Source organism: Engystomops pustulosus, chromosome 10, assembly GCF_040894005.1.
Source record: "Engystomops pustulosus chromosome 10, aEngPut4.maternal, whole genome shotgun sequence".
NCBI lineage: Eukaryota > Metazoa > Chordata > Amphibia > Anura > Leptodactylidae > Engystomops > Engystomops pustulosus.
In genome coordinates, this window is record NC_092420.1 from 13,015,557 (window position 1) to 13,035,944 (window position 20,388).

The following is a 20,388-nucleotide window of genomic DNA, read 5'->3' on the forward strand; positions in this document are numbered from 1 at the left end:
GCTGAATAAACAGACAATGCACAGTGACAGACGTGGTGATGATTCCGGGATAGAAGCGCCCCCTGTCTTCTAATTATTGTGATTATTGTGATGTCTTTAAGTTTTGCAGTAAAGATCAGCGGAGAGTGAACTTCTTGTACCTTTATGTTCCCTGCAGGTAAATGGGAAGGACTTGTCCCGGGCCACACATGACCAAGCGGTGGAAGCCTTCAAAACAGCCAAAGAACCCATCGTGGTGCAAGTATTACGGAGGACCCCTCGCACCAAGATGTACAGCCCCCCCTCCGACGTCCAGATGATGGACACAGGGACACAGACTGACATCACCTTCGAGCACATCATGGCCCTCACCAAAATGAGCTCTCCCTCTCCATCAGTGACCGCCCTCAACCCCTATCTCCTCAATGAAGAGTAAGTGTGTATATGCCTGTAAGGGTCTATGGAAAGCTGGGTGGCCATTACTGTGAGATTCGGACAATCCGGCATCTTCTGTACAATCCTGTCGTCTCTGCTTGGGGTCTCATTCTGTTGCTGGATTATCAGGATTCACAGATTATAAAACTCCACTTTAAAGTATCTTGAGATATTTAAAGGGGCGCTCTACTTGACGGACCCAATGTCAAATACCTTGATAGGGGATTTTGTGTTAAAAGAGGTGGGTCCTAAAGTACAAACAACATCTCACACTCTCTGGAAGACCCAGAATATCTGACCATTGATTTCAATCAGAATTGGGTAATTCTCATTTTCTCCTGCGGGGGCACTGCAGGGTGGCCGAATAGTTTGTTATAGATAGAAAGTAAGTTAGGTAGATAGATGGATAGATATTGGAGAGATATATCAGATAGATATGAGATAGATTTATATTTTAGATTAATAAAAACTGTAGATATATGAGATAGATAGATAGATATGAGATAGATAGATATGAGATAGATAGATAGATATGAGATAGATATGAGATAGATAGATAGATAGATAGATAGATAGATATGAGATAGATAGATATGAGATAGATAGATAGATAGATAGATAGATAGATATGAGATAGATAGATATGAGATAGATAGATATGAGATAGATAGATAGATAGATAGGAGATAGATAGATAGATAGATAGATAGATATGAGATAGATAGGAGATAGATAGATAGATATGAGATAGATAGGAGATAGATGGATGGATGGATAGATATGAGATAGATAGATAGATAGATAGATAGATATGAGATAGATAGATAGATAGATAGATATGAGATAGATAGATATGAGATAGATAGATAGATATGAGATAGATAGATAGATAGATAGATAGATAGATATGAGATAGATAGATAGATAGATAGATAGATAGTTATGAGATAGATAGATAGATAGATAGGAGAGAGATAGATAGATAGATAGATAGATAGATAGATAGATAGATAGATATGAGATAGATGGATATGAGATAGATAGATAGATAGATAGATAGGAGATAGATAGATATGAGATAGATAGATATGAGATAGATAGATATGAGATAGATAGATAGATAGATAGATAGATAGGAGATAGATAGATAGGAGATAGATAGATAGGAGATAGATAGATAGGAGATAGATAGATATGAGATAGATAGATATGAGATAGATAGATATGAGATAGATATGAGATAGATAGATAGATAGATATGAGAGAGAGAGAGAGAGATAGATATCTGCCTTGATCTATTATAATTTCCTGGTATCCTCTTCTCTCTGTGATGATACGTGAGTTGCGGATGCGTCGCTGATACAGAGCGCTCCCTGCTCCTTCCTGTTGTATTAATGAAATATTTGCATTTCAAAACCGTCTGACCCCGGATCCGTCCTGAACACAAAACTCACCAAAGAATCTTCCTTATTATCTTTTATGTTTCCATTTAGAAAGTTTTAATTATGAATAATAGCGGCTGGAGGATTTGCACTTTTGACAAGTCCCCCTTTATGTAAATGAGAATAACAAAATAATTGGTCGTTAGCCGGAGAAGGGGCGTGTCCTCACATCCTCGCTTTTTTTTTTCTTCCAGGCATTCGTCACCTCACGAATATTTTGACCCAAACGACTTCATGGGAGGTTTACCGCAAGATATTGACAGAGATGAGCTGGAATTGGAGGTTTGTCTGCTTTAATGTCTGAGATAATTAAATCCTGGTTTTGTACACAAATGGATAATTTTATCATAATCCTTTGTTATTGTAAACTGCGATAATCATAAAGCGCTGATCAAGTCTGTGAGAATCAGCGGCAGTGAGCAAATTATCTAAAAATCTAGAACAGTGGCTGCTGTTTATGTCACACTGCAGACTTTAGAAGATTATGAGTATAACTGAGCTCCTCGGGGGCGGAGCTTAACATCCCCATCCCTCCCTTGCTTACTACCAAAGTAAAGAACACTGATTTCTCAGGAACGGTGGGGGCTAGAGAAAAAATTCCAACAGTATTAGAATCCGTGGAAAGGCACCTATTAAAGGGTGCAAAGAGTTGGAAAAGGTAGATGTGGTTAAATTTCCCTTCACCCTCAGTTAGCTGTCAGACCACATTTTCCATCAATTTTGACAGGTGCTTGTTCCTCTCTGTCCTTGCAAACAATGACATCTTGCACATCGTGTTCCTTCTATAAAATTACTCAAATTCTTATTGATTTGTAATAATAAGCGGCTGCAGGAACGTTAAAGGGAGGGGCGAACAAATCCAAGACCATTTATATACTTAACGTAGCGATCTCCTAAAGTCATAGGGGGGTGTGTCTGTGCCCGCCAGCAAAGATGTTACATGGAAATATCCCCCCCCCCCCGCCTTATGTCCCAGGCCTGGAGGAAGGGCGGACAGCTGGCCCAGCGAAAGGATCTTGTCAGAGTCACTTCCTTAATTGGCTGACAGAGACCCTTTAATACCTGACCTACTTATCCTGGGGGGACATAATCCGGTCACTGCTCAGCACAGTCTCACTTTACTGCACGCTGCGAATGAATGACTGACACTTGTTCTAGTCTGGCTCTAACCTTTGCTCTAGAGGGGAACTGCTACTTTGGGGGGATCCAGCTGAAGGAACAATAATGCTGCATGGGGAAAATGCTAATTAGTGATTTACATACATATGAGATGGATGCAGAGATATTTGAGGTAGATAGATAGATGGATAAGAGATAGATAATAGATGGATGGATTGATGGATATATAGATAGATAGAAATTATGTGGGTGGATGGCTAGATATCAGTTAGATCATTAAATAGATAGATAGATATGAGATAGATAGATAGATATGAGATAGATAGATAGATGTGAGATAGATAGATGTGAGATAGATAGATGGATAGATAGATAGATAGATAGATAGATAGATAGATAGATAGATAGATAGATAGATAGATAGATAGATATGAGATAGATAGATATGAGATAGATAGATAGATGGATAGATAGATATGAGATAGATAGATAGATAGATAGATATGAGATAGATAGATGTGAGATAGATAGATGGATAGATATGAGATAGATAGATAGATAGATAGATAGATGATAGATAGATAGATATGAGATAGATAGATAGATAGATAGATAGATAGATATGAGATAGATATGAGATAGATAGATAGATAGATAGATAGATAGATATGAGATAGATAGATAGATAGATAGATAGATAGATATGAGATAGATAGATGGATAGATAGATATGAGATAGATAGATAGATTGATAGATAGATGGATAGATAGATAGATAGGAGATAGATAGATAGGAGATAGATAAAGTGCAGAGCGGTACCACTAGTACATCACATACGGCTGCCGCCAACAGACTCCATGTAATGTATCCGAAAACCCGGCAGCCCTCCGCAGCTCAGAGTGAAAAATCAAGTGGAAGTCTTCCTACCTCCCCGCCTGACCTCTTATAATATATACAATAATGAATTCAATAAATTATTGGAAACCATTTCGGTAATAATCAGCGCCTCGTCCCCTCCTCTGTTATTATTCCTCACGTCCGGAGCAGATAATAAACAACGTTTCGTCGTCTCTGATGTTTTGGTGATTCCTCAGTCCGGATCTCGTAGGAAATGTTCAATTCACAAGAAATCAATAACGTGTCTTATTTTTCTGTGCAACGTCTCAGAGGCCGAGCGCCGCTCATTGATCTCCCTGATGTGAAGTCACTCGGTGATGGAAAGTGATATCATCTCTGAGGGCGCGGGGTATGGATGTAGCAGTGCCCAAGCTGTCGGACCACCAAACTCAGCCCTGCTACATCTGCAGACTCACCTGCATTGTGTGATAAATTGTGTAGCGTTACCTATAACAAACTCAGCTCTGCTACATCTGATTGTCCGTCTGACAGACTCGGCGCTGCTACATCTGCAGACTCACCTGCATTGTGTGATAAATTGTGTAGTGTTACCTATAACAAACTCAGCACTGCTACATCTGATTGTCCGTCTGACAGACTCGGCCCTGCTACATCTACAGACTCACCTGCATTGTGTGATAAATTGTGTAGTGTTACTCATGACAAACTCAGCTCTGCTACATCTGATTGTCCATCTGACAGACTCGGCCCTGCTACATCTACAGACTCACCTGCATTGTGTGATAAATTGTGTAGTGTTACCTATAACAAACTCAGCTCTGCTACATCTGATTGTCCATCTGACAGACTCGGCCCTGCTACATCTGTCTTTGCTCACATCTACGTCTTCCATGTTGTCTCCCCCTTTAGGAGATCGACCTGTACAGGATGAGCAGCCAGGACAAGCTGGGGCTGACCGTGTGCTACAGGACGGATGATGAGGATGACATGGGGATCTATGTCAGCGAGGTGAGCACCCGTATCCGGTGACATTTATCGCCTCACCCGGGGGGGGGGGGGGGGGGGGACGCACACGACTTCTCGGAAAGATCCGTCTCCAATTAGACCGGTCCCTCCCGTATCGTATTCCTCCATGTGTAACAGGGGATTATCCATGACGCCCCAATTCCAGGATTATGTCCCCGGAATCCAGGACCATGATACTACGCAGCACGTCGTGCCTGGGCATGATACTGGATGAGGACTAAGCCACAATATTTAAAGGGGATGTCTAAGATTCCATTATAGGACCCCCCTTCTCTCTAGAAATAGCGCCACTGTTGTCCACAGGAAGTTACTGGTATTGCAGCATTGACTAAGCTGCACTATGAAACATTGTATGAAATAATAGACACGTTTATGATTGTAAATAAGGTGGTCTGACCTCTGGATAGTAGCACTATTTTAGCTCTGTGTCCCCTACTCAGCAGCGCCCCCTGTCATCTGAGCTGCAGCTGACCACATTCACTTGAATGGATATCTATTGCAGTACCATGGTCCGGCCACTATGCTGTGTATGGAGCTGTCTGCTAACAATAACATCCACTGTTCAGACTCCAGAAGAGCTAATGGGCTACTGATGGTCAGAGTCCCTACTGATAAGAACATGAAAACCCCAGAAAATCCCTTTAAAGAGAGGGGCAGCCCCATTGTCAGGGGCAGAATTGCTCAGGGATGTAAATACTGGAGGGGTTTATAACATATGAGCCCATATGATAGATGCCCAGAGAGGTGGTAAGTGGCCCTGGGTCCCGGTAGTTAGGTACAAAGCTGCAGCTCAGTCATTGCCTTTCAGGGTGAAGCAGGGGTGCACCAGCCATGAGGCGAGTTGAGTCTCTTGCCTCACCCCTGGGGTAATGGGAAAGCTGGGTGATGTATATAATACTATGTCACCGCATTCAATGGATTCACCAGATCTGTGTTATCTTTTTTAGATCGACCCCAATAGCATCGCCGCTAAAGATGGACGAATCAGAGAGGGGGACCGGATTATACAGGTGAGGCTACAGACGGGGGGGTCAGGGTGCGGAGATGCAGGGTAAAGGGGCAAACCAAGGGGTGTACGAGAGGGGGCTACAGCGGCCCAGGAGGGGCTGCTACAGATTTTAGATTTCAGCTGAGCCGGTCTTGGTTGCTTTCGATTACTCACCATTTCCCATACTTGCTGTCAGTGAATGACCCCTCCCCCCCTGACCCGACTTCTCATCTTAGCCGAATCCTGATCTTGTGCGTTTCTTTGATTTACAGATAAACGGGATCGATGTTCACAACCACGAAGAAGCCGTGGCCCTCCTCACCAGCGAGGACACAAATGTTTTCCTATTAGTGGCGAGGCCAGAACTACAGGTAGGTACTTCCACAAACCTTAAAGGGGCTTTCCAAAAATAAATTCAGCTCCTGTGTCCTGAATGGTCGGGGGGGTCCGACTCTTGGGATCATCAATGATCAACTGATTTTGACAGACCCTGATGCTAGAATCAATACAGAGAACAGAGACGGATATACAGGTCCATTTTATGTTTAGTGGCCGGTCCAGGAACTGCAGCTCAACTCCTATTCCAATGAATAAGTGCTCAGCCGCAGATCTGTACTTCCGTCTCTGTTGATCCAGCCTTTTTGGTGGGAGGCCGGAGTGTCAGACCCCCACGATCTGTATTGATCACCTTGGCTATGGTTAGTATCATCCTGGAAACCCCCTTTAAGGATCTGTGTTATTCAGTTCTGCACTTCCGTGTGGTCTGACACTCCCGCCCCATGGCCATCCCGCAGATTCCGGGTTATCGGAAGGAATTTTTGTGCACTTTTTAGCTTTACTCTATGGATGAGCTGATGTTTCTCCTCTTTTGCTCCGCAGCTGGATGAAGGATGGATGGACGATGACAGAAATGATTTCCTGGATGATTTGCACATGGACATGTTAGAGGAGCAACACCACCAAGCAATGCAATTTACAGCCAGCATGCTCCAGCAGGTAGTCCGTCATCATCTCCCGTCCCATCCGATATTCCCGATTCCCCGGCTTCCATTAAACGGATTAAACTATCCGGTCCGCTGTAATGAATGGATGAGGCTCGGAGCAGCGGGGGAGGGGAGGGGGCGGCTCGGAGTGTCACACTTTTACATTAGGGCCCACAGGGGGAGAGGATGATTAATTTTGCAGTGAAAATATTCCATTATTTTAGATGGATGCGTCTAAGATAAACGGACTGACAGCGCAGAAAGATCCGGAAATGTGTCATAGAGGCGGGGGAGGGGGGGTTTTAGAATTTTGAAATATTTTTTTTGTACAGTTATTTTTGAATCCGGAAAGTTCTAACCATTAAATATTCTAATGGGAGAATACAATGTTTCTATTTGAGTTGAGTTGAGGAGCAGAACAGCTCGGTGCTTGTTGGGGCTCATCAGCACAGATCACTGCTCGCAAAAGTATTTTGAGAAAATAAACTGATTTTATTTTATTATAACAGCGCCTCCCTTAGGCTGTGGCCTGTAATCCTTATCACATTTAAAGTGGTGTTACAATGTAATGGGAATGCCCCTTAAAGGGAATCTGTCACCACATTTTTCACAAATACAGCTAGTGGCGGGTTCCCCATAGAGTCCTAGTAACTAACTGACCCCCTTCTTTTAGCTAAAAATTGTTCCCCTCTGATACCCATATAATTAACTTTATCATTTTACCTGGATGTCTATAGCGAGTCTAGGTGGGCGTGGCCTCCTTGGGCTGAGTCCAGCAGCTCCTCCCCATGCTTTCTCTGCATGCAGCAGGTTTGTCACGTGACCAGGGTGACATCATTGCAGGTTCTTTAGCCTCCTAACATTAGCAAACTGTACACCAAGCATATATCTCATGAGTAGAAGTCCATGCAGGCATGCAGTGATTTTTTTATGTGGTCAGAAATGTACAGTTTGCTAATGTTAAGAGGCTAAGGGACCTGTGATGATGTCAACCTGGTCATGTGACATTAGGTCACGCCCCCTTGACTCGTTTTATTGATCCCAAGATACCAGTCAAGTTTATAACTCTGATTTTATGGGGAAGTGAGGGAAAACAATTTTTAGCTAAGAGGTGTCAGATAGTTACGAGTGGTCTGTTGGAACCCTTCATTAGCTTTCTTTTTATTTGTAAAAATTGTGGTGACAGGTTCCCTTTAAGGCTAGGGCTAAGAAAACTAACCTACCATTCCCATGCTGTGACTCCTGAACTCTCCAGTTGAACTATACATGAGGTCACGTGATTGATATGGCCAATCAGTGGCCACAGGTGCAGGATCTGTGATGTCAGTGGTGAATATGATTGGTCCTGCAACTGTGACCACTCATTGGTCGTCTGTTAATAGGACCCACTGCTTCTACATCCCAGTGCGACCTGCAAATTTTGAGACCAGGAAGCCCAAATCAGGAACTGGAAGCCCAACATAAGAACTAACACATAGAGCATACTGCCATTCTTCATTCAGTGGCCAATCCAGGTCATTGCAGCTCAATTCTGATTCACATTAAGAGAAACTAAGCTAAAAAGTTACAGTAGCCCAAACAGAGTGAAGACAGTTGTGCCCCGGTCCATTCTGTGTATAGTGCCGGTAGTTGTTAGTCCGGTAATTGTCTAGATTATTATCAGCATTTCTCCAATTTTTGCAAAAATATTAATTAATTTTTTATTTGTATATTTTAGAAAAAACTTGAAGAAGATGGAGGAACCACGGATACTGCCACCATTTTATCCAACCAGATTGAGAAAGACAGCGGCGTGGGACGCACGGACGAGAGCACCCGCAACGATGAGAGCTCGGAGCAGGACGATCACACCACGTCCTCCAATACTCTGGGCAGTCAGAAGAAGCTCATGTACAGTCAGGACACCCTGGGCAGCGGGGACATGCAGTTCAGCAACGAGTCCTTCATATCCGCAGATTGCACGGATGCTGACTTCTTGGGAATCCCCATGGATGAGTGCGAGAGATTCCGAGAACTTCTGGAACTCAAGTGCCAAGTGCAAAGCTCCAACCAACGTAGTAAATATTATCAAACCAGCACCATGGAGACCAACCGGAGCGACCAGGAAAGTGTAGACCGGGAACTGGAGATGTTGAACGAAGAGTTGCACAGCATCGAGCTCGAGTGTTTGAACATTGTACGGGCGCACAAGATGCAACAGCTAAAAGAGCAATACCGAGAGTCTTGGATGCTACACAATAGCGGGTTCCGAAATTACAACACTAGCATTGACGTCCGCCGCCATGAACTATCCGATATCACCGAACTGCCAGAAAAGTCAGACAAGGACAGCTCAAGTGCCTATAACACCGGGGAAAGCTGCCGCAGCACCCCGCTGACCTTGGAGATCTCCCCCGACAACTCATTACGTAGGACAGCCGATGCTGCCAACTGCCCCGCCCCCGAGGGGGCGGCAGGTAATACCGTTTACAATGTAACCCAGAAGAATTTGAGATCAAGTGGAGAAAGTCGAGAGTCCAGCCCGGCCCGGCATCTCCAACCGGCCAAGGACTCCGACCTCGGCAAACCCACAGAGGTCAAAGACAAAAAAGTCAACGAGGTGGGCAAGAACCTCCAAGAAAAGCAAGCCAACTCATTTACACCACAATATCGCCACTCGCCGTATAAACACGCCCACATACCCGCCCACGCTCAGCACTATCAAAGCTACATGCAGCTCATCCAGCAAAAATCGGCGGTCGAGTACGCGCAGAGCCAAATGAGTTTAGTCAGCATGTGTAAGGACCTTCAGAGCTCAGGAGAACCAAGGATGGAGTGGAAGGTCAAGGTGCGGAGTGACGGCACACGGTACATCACCAAAAGACCCGTCCGGGACAAGTTGTTGAGGGAACGTGCCATAAAGATCAAGGAAGAGAGGAGCGGAATGACGACGGACGACGACGCGGTGAGCGAGATGAAGATGGGACGTTACTGGAGCAAGGAAGAGCGGAAGCAACACCTGCGCAAAGCCTCAGAGCAGAGGAAGAGGAGAGAGTTCATGATGCAGAGCCGGTTGGAGTGCCTGAAGGAGAAGCAGACCACCGAGGACCCCAAGGAGGTCAACATCCTCGACCTCAGCCACAAGAAGATGATGAAGAAGCGCAACAAAAAGATATTTGACAACTGGATGACGATACAAGAACTGTTGACCCACGGGGCGCGATCCCCCGATGGCACGAGGGTCTACAACTCCCTGCTGTCCGTCACCACTGTATAAAACGTCCGCAGCAATGCGTTTCCTGTACATAACAAACTACCGCTGCGGTAGGATTCCCCCCCGCCTCGTTCAATGTGGCAAATACCGTATGTTCTTCTTGTTTTGTAAATATAAGATAATTACAGTCACTGTTAATAGATTTTTTTTCTTCTTTTTTTATGAAAAAATGATTTTACATCTTTACGATTTTGACGTATGTGTATATATATATAACCAACACACCGATTGGTCCTTATAGTGAAACTCCGCCTTTGATTCGCTGAGTCGTACATGAAAAGCTCGTTTGTATGTTTTCATCGTTATTTTGTTTCACGTTCACATTTTTTGTTACTTTGTAATCTGCACAGTGAAGTGTAATGAGGACGGCACAAGGAGACCATCAGCAAGCAGGTCACAAGCTGATCGTGCAGATTAGAATTTGGGATTTGTTGGTCTCTGTCAGTGTACAAGGGGATAGACTCAGTATTAACCCTTTAGAAATGTACCCAGTTGGTATCTCATCCCTTTCTCCTGGTCCGGTAATACTACATTTCACAAGCTCCTTGATTCGGTCATCACCCGCTCAGTGTCATGGCTGGTATCTTCTGGTATATGAAAGTATAAAAAAAAACACTGTTTATCTGAACTAAACATTCCCATCTGGGAAATCTACCATCAAAATCCATCATGATAAAACTGGGACACCTACTCATAGATCCAGACACCGTGATTGTGGTAATAATCTTATATTTGTTATCTATGGCCTCATTCCTTCTAAAAATCACCTTTTAAAATTATGCTAATAAGCCAGAAGGGCTCTGGGGTGTTACCAGAGCCCCTCGCTGTTACAGCTTCACAGGCTGTTACACTGTCTCCTATTACCTTTTGCTCCCTTTAGCACTTCCCATTTTCCTCTGTCTGGTCTAGTTTTGGCACACAGTGGACGGGATAAAGTGCTCCTGGACAGTATAACAGCCTGTGAAGCTGGAGCATGGAGGTGCTCTGGTAACGCGCCCCCCGAGCTCTTCTAGCTCATTAGCATAATTTTAAACATAGATATAAGAAGATTACGACAGTCACAGTGCCTGGACTCCCCTATCCAATACTCCGAGGATGAAGAGATGGCAAATCTTTGTGGGTGACTATGGAGTTGTGGAACCTGTTGATGACATTCAATAAATTGTTATCCTCTATATGTCAGTCACACGGTGCCCCACCAAGTCTGTGCTGGTGCTCCACCATAGCTGTGGCCCTCACACAATTCCTTACCATAGCTATGCCAGCCACACAGTGTCCTACTGTAATTGTGCCAACCTGGGGCAAATAAGACCACCAGGGCCCCCGGCTGTATGAATGTTATAGCCCCTACAAGTCTGGAATCACTTCCTACATCTGGTATTAGAAGCTTCTTGGGGAATGGAGGATGTGTCTCTTCTGTCTGCTTTCAATCTGTGGTTTCAGGACCTTTAGGGGACCTTCAAAGGTCCTGAAATAGCTCTTGTGTACAAGGATTTCATGGGTGAAGGTCCTTCTCAGTATAAAATGTAGTGGGCGATTTGGGTGGCCATGGGCCCCCTAGAAGGCTTAGGACCCAGGTACCACCCAAACCAACTATATTATAATCCACCACTGGTGCGAGCCATACAGTGCCCAAAAATGATGCCAGTCACATGACTTCCAAATAACCACCTGAAGTTCACCATGACTTACCTGCCCCTGATCCAGTACTGTGATATAGACCACATAAGCACAAGGAGGCGTCAGATCTGTGCCATGGTGTAGAATAACTCATCACAACACTAGACACAATATTAAAGTATTAGTAAAAGATACAACCTGCTTGTTGATGGTTTCCAGGCAGAGACGACACAAACTGAAAAATAAGCAAAAATAGTAAAGCTAATAGTAATCAAAGGCAGAGTTTGGCTCTAATGGAAACCAGTGGATGGCGCCGGTGCCAGGCTGTGCCCATTGTCTGGCTGTGCCTATTGTCTGGCTGTGCCTATTGTCTGGCTGTGCCCATTGCCAGGCGGTGCCCATTGCCTGGCTGTGCCCATTGCCAGGCTGTGCCCATTGTCTGGCTGTGCCCATTTCCAGGCGGTGCCCATTGTCTGGCTGTGCCCATTGCCAGGCGGTGCCCATTGCCAGGCTGTGCCCATTGCCAGGCTGTGCCCATTGTCTGGCTGTGCCCATTGCCAGGCTGTGCCCATTGTCTGGCTGTGCCCATTGCCAGGCTGTGCCCATTGCCAGGCTGTGCCCATTGTCTGGCTGTGCCCATTGCCAGGCGGTGCCCATTGTCTGGCGGTGCCCATTGTCTGGCTGTGCCCATTGCCAGGCGGTGCCCATTGTCTGGCGGTGCCCATTGTCTGGCTGTGCCCATTGTCTTTATATATCAAGTGCATTTTCCAAGACGTTGTTCTTAAAGCCGCGATTGCCAAATAATCTTTTCTTACATATTTAATACATTTAACCCTTTACTCGTAATAGACACAAGCTTAACCTCGCCCGGAGACACGGACGCGACTGCCGATATAAATGCGCTATTTTCTAGAGCTGTATTTTGTGATATTACTTTGCTGTTGTGTTTTATATAAACTCCCCTTTATTTATCCACATCTACAACACAGGAGATTCCCAGCACACACAGGACTCACCAAGTCTTACCCACAGGGAGGAGGGTATTAGTTATTTCTCTTACCCCGTTCTTCACCAGGAAGAGGGAGCAGAAGAGGAGGAGGAGGGAGCAGAAGAGGAAGAGGGAGCAGAAGAAGAGGAGGAGGGGAAGGGAGCAGAAGAAGAGGAGGAGGGGAAGGGAGCAGAAGAAGAGGAGGAGGGGGAGGGAGCAGAGGAGGAGGGGGAGGGAGCAGAAGAAGAGGAGGAGGGGGAGGGAGCAGAGGAGGAGGGGAAGGGAGCAGAAGAAGAGGAGGAGGGGAAGGGAGCAGAAGGGGAGGGGGAGGGGGAGGGAGCAGAAGAAGAGGAGGAGGGGAAGGGAGCAGAAGAAGAGGAGGATGGGGAGGGAGCAGAGGGGGAGGGAGCAGAGGAGGAGGGGGGAGCAGAGGAAGAGGAGGGTGGGGGAGCAGAAGAAGAGGAGGGGGAGGGAGCAGAGGAAGAGGCGGGGAGGGAGCAGAAGAAGAGAAGGGGGAGAGAGCAGAGGAGGGAGAGGGAGCAGAGGAGGAGGAGGGAGCAGAGGAAGAGGAGGGTGGGGGAGCAGAAGAGGAGCATGGGGAGGAAGTGGAAGAAGAGGGGGGGGGGCGCATTTTGTCAGTTTTTTTATTTTCAGAATTTGTTTGTACCGAAATAATAATAAAAATAATTGTAATTTCATAAAATCGCTAATGGTTGCATACATGGCAATGTAAGGAAATAAATTATTGTTTTGTATCCACAAGAGTGTCAAATTGTTCATTTGCCTTGGTTAAATGCAACTGACTCCATGATCCCTGGGTAAATTTGCTCAACCTCTCCTGCTCTATAACATGCTGCCTGCAGATAGGACACTATGTACAATCTACTCAGCTCCTCCTGCTCTATAACATGCTGCCTGCAGATAGGACACTATGTACAATCTGCTAAGCTCTACCTGCTCTATAACATGCTGCCTGCAGATAGGACACTATGTACAATCTGCTCAGCTCCTCCTGCTCTATAACATGCTGCCTGCAGATAGGACACTATGTACAATCTGCTCAGTTCCTCCTGCTCTATAACATGCTGTCTGCAGATAGGACACTATGTACAATCTGCTCAGTTCCTCCTGCTCTATAACATGCTGCCTGCAGATAGGACACTATGTACAATCTGCTAAGCTCTACCTGCTCTATAACATGCTGCCTGCAGATAGGACACTGTGTACAATCTGCTAAGCTCTACCTGCTCTATAACATGCTGCCTGCAGATAGGACACTATGTACAATCTACTCAGCTCCTCCTGCTCTATAACATGCTGCCTGCAGATAGGACACTATGTACAATCTGCTCAGTTCCTCCTGCTCTATAACATGCTGCCTGCAGATAGGACACTGTGTACAATCTGCTAAGCTCTTCCTGCTCTATAACATGCTGCCTGCAAATAGGACACTATGTACAATCTGCTCAGTTCCTCCTGCTCTATAACATGCTGCCTGCAGATAGGACACTATGTACAATCTGCTTACCTCCTCCTGCTCTATAACATGCTGCCTGCAGATAGGACACTATGTACAATCTGCTCAGCTCATCCTGCTCTATAACATGCTGCCTGCAGATAGGACACTATGTACAATCTGCTCAGCTGCTCCTGCTCTATAACATGCTGCCTGCAGATAGGACACTATGTACAATCTACTCAGCTCCTCCTGCTCTATAACATGCTGCCTGCAGATAGGACACTATGTACAATCTGCTAAGCTCTACCTGCTCTATAACATGCTGCCTGCAGATAGGACACTATGTACAATCTGCTAAGCTCTACCTGCTGTATAACATGCTGCCTGCAGATAGGACACTATGTACAATCTACTCAGCTCCTCCTGCTCTATAACATGCTGCCTGCAGATAGGACACTATGTACAATCTGCTCAGTTCCTCCTGCTCTATAACATGTTGCCTGCAGATAGGACACTATGTACAATCTGCTAAGCTCTACCTGCTCTATAACATGCTGCCTGCAGATAGGACACTGTGTACAATCTGCTAAGCTCTACCTGCTCTATAACATGCTGCCTGCAGATAGGACACTATGTACAATCTACTCAGCTCCTCCTGCTCTATAACATGCTGCCTGCAGATAGGACACTATGTACAATCCGCTCAGTTCCTCCTGCTCTATAACATGCTGCCTGCAGATAGGACACTGTGTACAATCTGCTAAGCTCTTCCTGCTCTATAACATGCTGCCTGCAGATAGGACACTATGTACAATCTGCTCAGTTCCTCCTGCTCTATAACATGCTGCCTGCAGATAGGACACTATGTACAATCTGCTTACCTCCTCATGCTCTATAACATGCTGCCTGCAGATAGGACACTATGTACAATCTGCTCAGCTCCTCCTGATCTATAACATGCTGCCTGCAGATAGGACACTATGTACAATCTGCTCAGCTGCTCCTGCTCTATAACATGCTGCCTGCAGATAGGACACTATGTACAATCTGCTCAGCTGCTCCTGCTCTATTACATGGTGCCTGCAGATAGGACGCTATGTACAATACAATCTGCTCAGCTCCTCTTGCCCCTCACTGTCCTGCCTTTGGTCCTGTACAGTACAGGCAGGATCAGCATCTGCGTCTCTTTAGTACATGTGAGCAGGTAGCTCCTCCCATCAGCTGTCCCCGCCCCCTCACATTTAGAGCCTCAGGAGAAGAGGAAATGAGACTGCAGGGGGGGAACCAAGGTAAGTAACAGTTTTTGTTTAATACCATAAATAAGAGGAGAAGAGGAGCCACGGTATGAGGAGAATGGTGGACAGGGGGCCACAGTATGAGGAGAATAGAAGACAGGAGACCAAAATATAAGTGAAAATGGAGGGCACAGTAGAGGTGGAGGACAGGGGGTCACATTGGGAAGGGGAGGACGAGAGGGGCCACAATATGAGGAGGAACAAATTTAAAGGGAGGATAAAATTTAAGAGGGGGTATTATGTGTTTCTGAGTTGTATTCTTGGATATTATTTGGGTCCATAGGGGAATTGGCCACATTCAGGGGGCATTATACATTGTGGGTGACATTCCACTATGTTTGTGTGTGGGGCAATTGTTGGGTTATGGGCGTGGTTTAGAAAAAAGGGGGAGGGACTTTTTGTGAAGTACAGTAAGAGAAGAGGACCACAAAGCTCCAAAACCACTGAAGTGACTTTTTTTGTGTAATTTGGAAGCTTTTTGTGAATTTTGCGCGCTCCCTCCTGTGTTTCGCTCCTCTGCCGGGTGTAAATGTGCCGTCGCTTGCTCGCACCTCGCGTGTAACACATTTCCTACATTTTCTATTATTGTGAGAAGTTTTCCCTCATCTTAATGAGAGCCGAGGAGAATAAACTCATTTTACAGTTAATTTCCTGCAGCCGTCGTCTCGCTGGGTACGTGGTGCCGAGAATAAGCGCAGAAGAATTAATTTCTCCACTAATGATTTTACTGGAGGCCGATCCTATAAAGAAACGAATGGAAAATCAATTTACACTACAGATTCATTAGATAATTACTCGCAGGCTCGTCTGATGTACAGTCACGTCTGATGGCTCCACTAGTCTGCCAGGGGTTTTATACTCTTCCTCTATACAGGTACAGACCTTCCTCCCGCACAGCAGAGTTTACTTTTGGGTTTACCTAGAAATTTTTGGTCCCACTGACCCAGAGCTACAAGGACCAGTGATGTCTCTAACCACGTTGGTCAGCGCCTCAGTGGTCACTTACAGACCAGACTACTATATAGATAGATATGAGATATAGGGGCTCATAGGGTTGCGGATCACATTTTTGTTGGACTGTTCGCTTTTTTCGAGGGTTGCGCGGCTTGCAATAGATAGATAGATATGAGATAGATAGATAAAATATCAAAAATAGAGGCAGCACTCCCAAATAAAGTGAAAAAATGGAAGGGTTTATTCACAAACCGGCCGGGTTTGTGAATAAACCCTTCCATTTTTTCACTTTATTTGGGAGTGCTGCCTCTATTTTTGATATTTTGTACATGCGAGTCTCCTACCAGGACTGGTGAGTCTTTGCACCCCCCCCTTCTCAGGGGTTTTTTATGTGACACTGTGCTGCTGTGGACTTTCTTTCTTTTTTTAGATAGATAGATAGATAGATAGATAGATAGATAGATAGATAGATAGATATGAGATAGATAGATAGATAGATAGATAGATAGATATGAGATAGATAGATAGATAGATATGAGATAGATAGATAGATATGAGATAGATAGATAGATAGATAGATATGAGATAGATAGACAGATAGATAGATATGAGATAGATAGATAGAAGATAGATAGATATAAGATAGATAGATAGATAGATAGATAGATAGATAGATAGATATGAGATAGATAGATAGATATGAGATAGATAGATATGAGATAGATAGATATGAGATAGATAGATAGATAGATAGATAGATAGATAGATAGATATGAGATAGATAGATAGATAGATATGAGATAGATAGACAGATAGATAGACCGATAGATAGACAGATAGATAGATATGAGATAGATAGATAGATAGATATGAGATAGATAGACAGATAGATAGACCGATAGATAGACAGATAGATAGATATGAGATAGATAGATAGAAGATAGATAGATATGAGATAGATAGATATGAGATAGATAGATAGATATGAGATAGATAGATAGATAGATAGATAGATAGATAGATAGATAGATAGATAGATAGATAGATAGATAGATATGAGCTGGGGCGTAACTACAGGGGTAGCAGCCATAGCAGCTGCTATGGGGCCCACGGTGTCAGGGGGCCCGATCTGGGGTATTTGGTGTGAATATACTATATGTATGTATTTGTGATGTGTATATGCTCTGAATGTGTTTGCATGTGTGATGTGTATATGCTGTATGTCTATGTATATGATGCATGGGTATATATGCTAGTGAAGGTATATGTGTATATATGGAGTGTATATACTGTATGTATATTTTTAAGTGGTAAGTGGGGCCCCATTCAGAAATCAGCTATGGGGCCCTGCCTTTCCTAGTTACGCCACTGGATATGAGATGGATAGGAGATAGATAGATATGAGATAGATAGATAGAGAGATAGATAGACAGATAGATACACACTCACCGGCCACTTTATTAGGTACACCATGCTAGTAATGGGTTGGACCCCCTTTTGCCTTCAGAACTGCCTCAATTCTTCGTGGCATAGATACAACAAGGTGCTGGAAGCTCCTCAGAGATTTTGCTCCATAGTGACATGATGGCATCACACAGTTGCCGCAGATTTGTCGGCTGCACATCCATGATGCGAATCTCCCGTTCCACCACATCCCAAAGATGCTCTATTGGATTGAGATCTGGTGACTGTGGAGGCCATTTGTGTCCAGTGACCTCATTGTCATGTTCAAGAAACCAGTCTGAGATGCTTCCAGCTTTATGACATGGCGCATTATCCTGCTGAAAGTAGCCATCAGATGTTACAGGGTACATTGTGCTCATAAAGGGATGGACATGGGCAGCAACAATACTCAGGTAGGCTGTGGCGTTGTACCAAGGGGCCCAAAGACACCATGACACCACCACCACCAGCCTGACCGCTGATACAAGGCAGGATGGATCCATGACACCACCAGCACCTGCCTGAGCCGCTGATACAAGGCAGGATGGATCCATGACACCACCACCACCAGCCTGACCCGCTGATACAAGGCAGGATGGATCCGCGCTTTCATGTTGTTGACGCCAAATTCTGACCCTACCATCCGAATGTCGCAGCAGAAATCGAGACTCATCAGACCAGGCAACGTTTTTCCAATCTTCTACTGTCCAATTTCGATGAGCTTGTGCAAATTGTAGCCTCAGTTTCCTGTTCTTAGCTGAAAGGAGTGGCACCCGGTGTGGTCTTCTGCTGCTGTAGCCCATCTGCCTCAGAGTTGGACGTACTGTGCGTTCAGAGATGCTCTTCTGCCTACCTTGGTTGTAACGGGTGGCGATTTGAGTCACTGTTGCCTTTCTATCAGCTCGAACCAGTCTGCCCATTCTCCTCTGACCTCTGGCATCAACAAGGCATTTCCGCCCACAGAACTGCCGCTCACTGGATGTTTTTTCTTTTTCGGACCATTCTCTGTAAACCCTAGAGATGGTTGTGCGTGAAAATCCCAGTAGATCAGCAGTTTCTGAAATACTCAGACCAGCCCTTCTGGCACCAACAACCATGCCACGTTCAAAGGCCACAAATCCCCTTTCTTCCCCATACTGATGCTCGGGAGAACTGCAGGAGATTGTCTTGACCATGTCTACATGCCTAAATGCACTGAGTTACCGCCATGTGATTGGCTGATTAGAAATTAAGTGTTAACGAGCAATTGGACAGGTGTACCTAATAAAGTGGCCGCTGAGTGTATATGAGATAGATAGATATACAAAAAAAAGAAAAAAAGCAGCACAGTCTTTGAGAGAAAAAGAGTTGATGGGTGCTATCCTCACTCTCACCAGTAAGAGTGTAGTAGATATCCAGCGAAATGAAAACAGGCAGCACTCCAAAATAGTGAAAAAACAAGGGTGTTTATTCCACCTCCCGCAACGTTTCGGCTGTAGTCTCAGCCTTTGTCAGGCTTGACAAAGGCTTGACAAAGGCTGAGACTACAGCCAAAACGTTGCGGGAGGTGGAATAAACACCCTTGTTTTTTCACTATTTTGGAGTGCTGCCTGTTTTCATTTCGCTAGATAGATAGATAGATAGATAGATAGATAGATAGATAGATAGATAGATAGATAGATAGATAGGAAATAGATAGATATGAGATAGATAGATAGATAGATAGATAGATAGATAGATAGATAGATAGATAGATAGATATGAGATAGATAGATGGATATGAGATAGATAGATAGATAGATAGATAGATAGATAGATAGATATGAGATAGATAGATAGATAGATAGATAGATATGAGATAGATAGATAGATAGATAGATAGATAGATAGATATGAGATAGATATGAGATAGATAGATAGATAGATAGATATGAGATAGATAGATAGATAGATAGATAGGAAATAGATAGATATGAGATAGATAGATAGATAGATTGATAGATAGATAGATAGATAGATATGAGATAGATAGATAGATAGATAGATATGAGATAGATAGATGGATATGAGATAGATAGATAGATAGATAGATAGATATGAGATAGATAGATAGATAGATAGATATGAGATAGATAGATAGATAGATAGATAGATAGATAGATAGATAGATATGAGATAGATATGAGATAGATAGATAGATATGAGATAGATAGATAGATATGAGATAGATAGATAGATAGATAGATAGATAGATAGATAGGAGATAGATAGATAGATAGATAGATAGATAGATATGAGATAGATAGATAGATATGAGATAGATAGATAGGAGATAGATAGATATGAGATAGATAGATAGATCGATATGAGATAGATAGATAGATATGAGATAGATAGATAGATAGATAGATAGATAGATAGATAGATAGATAGATAGATAGATAGATAGATATGAGATAGATAGATAGGAGATAGATAGATATGAGATAGATAGATAGATCGATATGAGATAGATAGATAGATAGATATGAGATAGATAGATAGATAGGAGATAGATAGATAGATA

At 44.1% G+C, this 20,388-nt stretch overlaps 1 protein-coding gene and 1 long non-coding RNA gene across 7 annotated transcripts in view; both read left to right on the top strand.

The window, feature by feature from the left end:
* PDZRN3 (PDZ domain containing ring finger 3) overlaps positions 1 to 12,864 on the top strand; it is a 203,760-nt gene extending 190,896 nt beyond the window's left edge. For 3 of the 5 annotated variants that reach the window (XM_072128172.1, XM_072128174.1, XM_072128175.1), the window contains 7 exons: positions 158 to 411; positions 2,051 to 2,138; positions 4,744 to 4,842; positions 5,808 to 5,870; positions 6,121 to 6,219; positions 6,728 to 6,844; positions 8,549 to 12,864. In XM_072128172.1, coding sequence (XP_071984273.1) covers positions 158 to 411; positions 2,051 to 2,138; positions 4,744 to 4,842; positions 5,808 to 5,870; positions 6,121 to 6,219; positions 6,728 to 6,844; positions 8,549 to 10,087 — 2,259 coding nt within the window. In that variant the 3' untranslated portion in view covers positions 10,088 to 12,864. Of the gene's footprint in view, positions 1 to 157; positions 412 to 2,050; positions 2,139 to 4,743; positions 4,843 to 5,807; positions 5,871 to 6,120; positions 6,220 to 6,727; positions 6,848 to 8,548 lie in introns of all 5 variants that reach the window. The other 2 variants (XM_072128171.1, XM_072128173.1) reach the window with 1 other exon arrangement.
* LOC140104586 (uncharacterized) overlaps positions 1 to 20,388 on the top strand; it is a 344,594-nt gene that overhangs the window by 298,695 nt on the left and 25,511 nt on the right. The window lies entirely within an intron of this gene.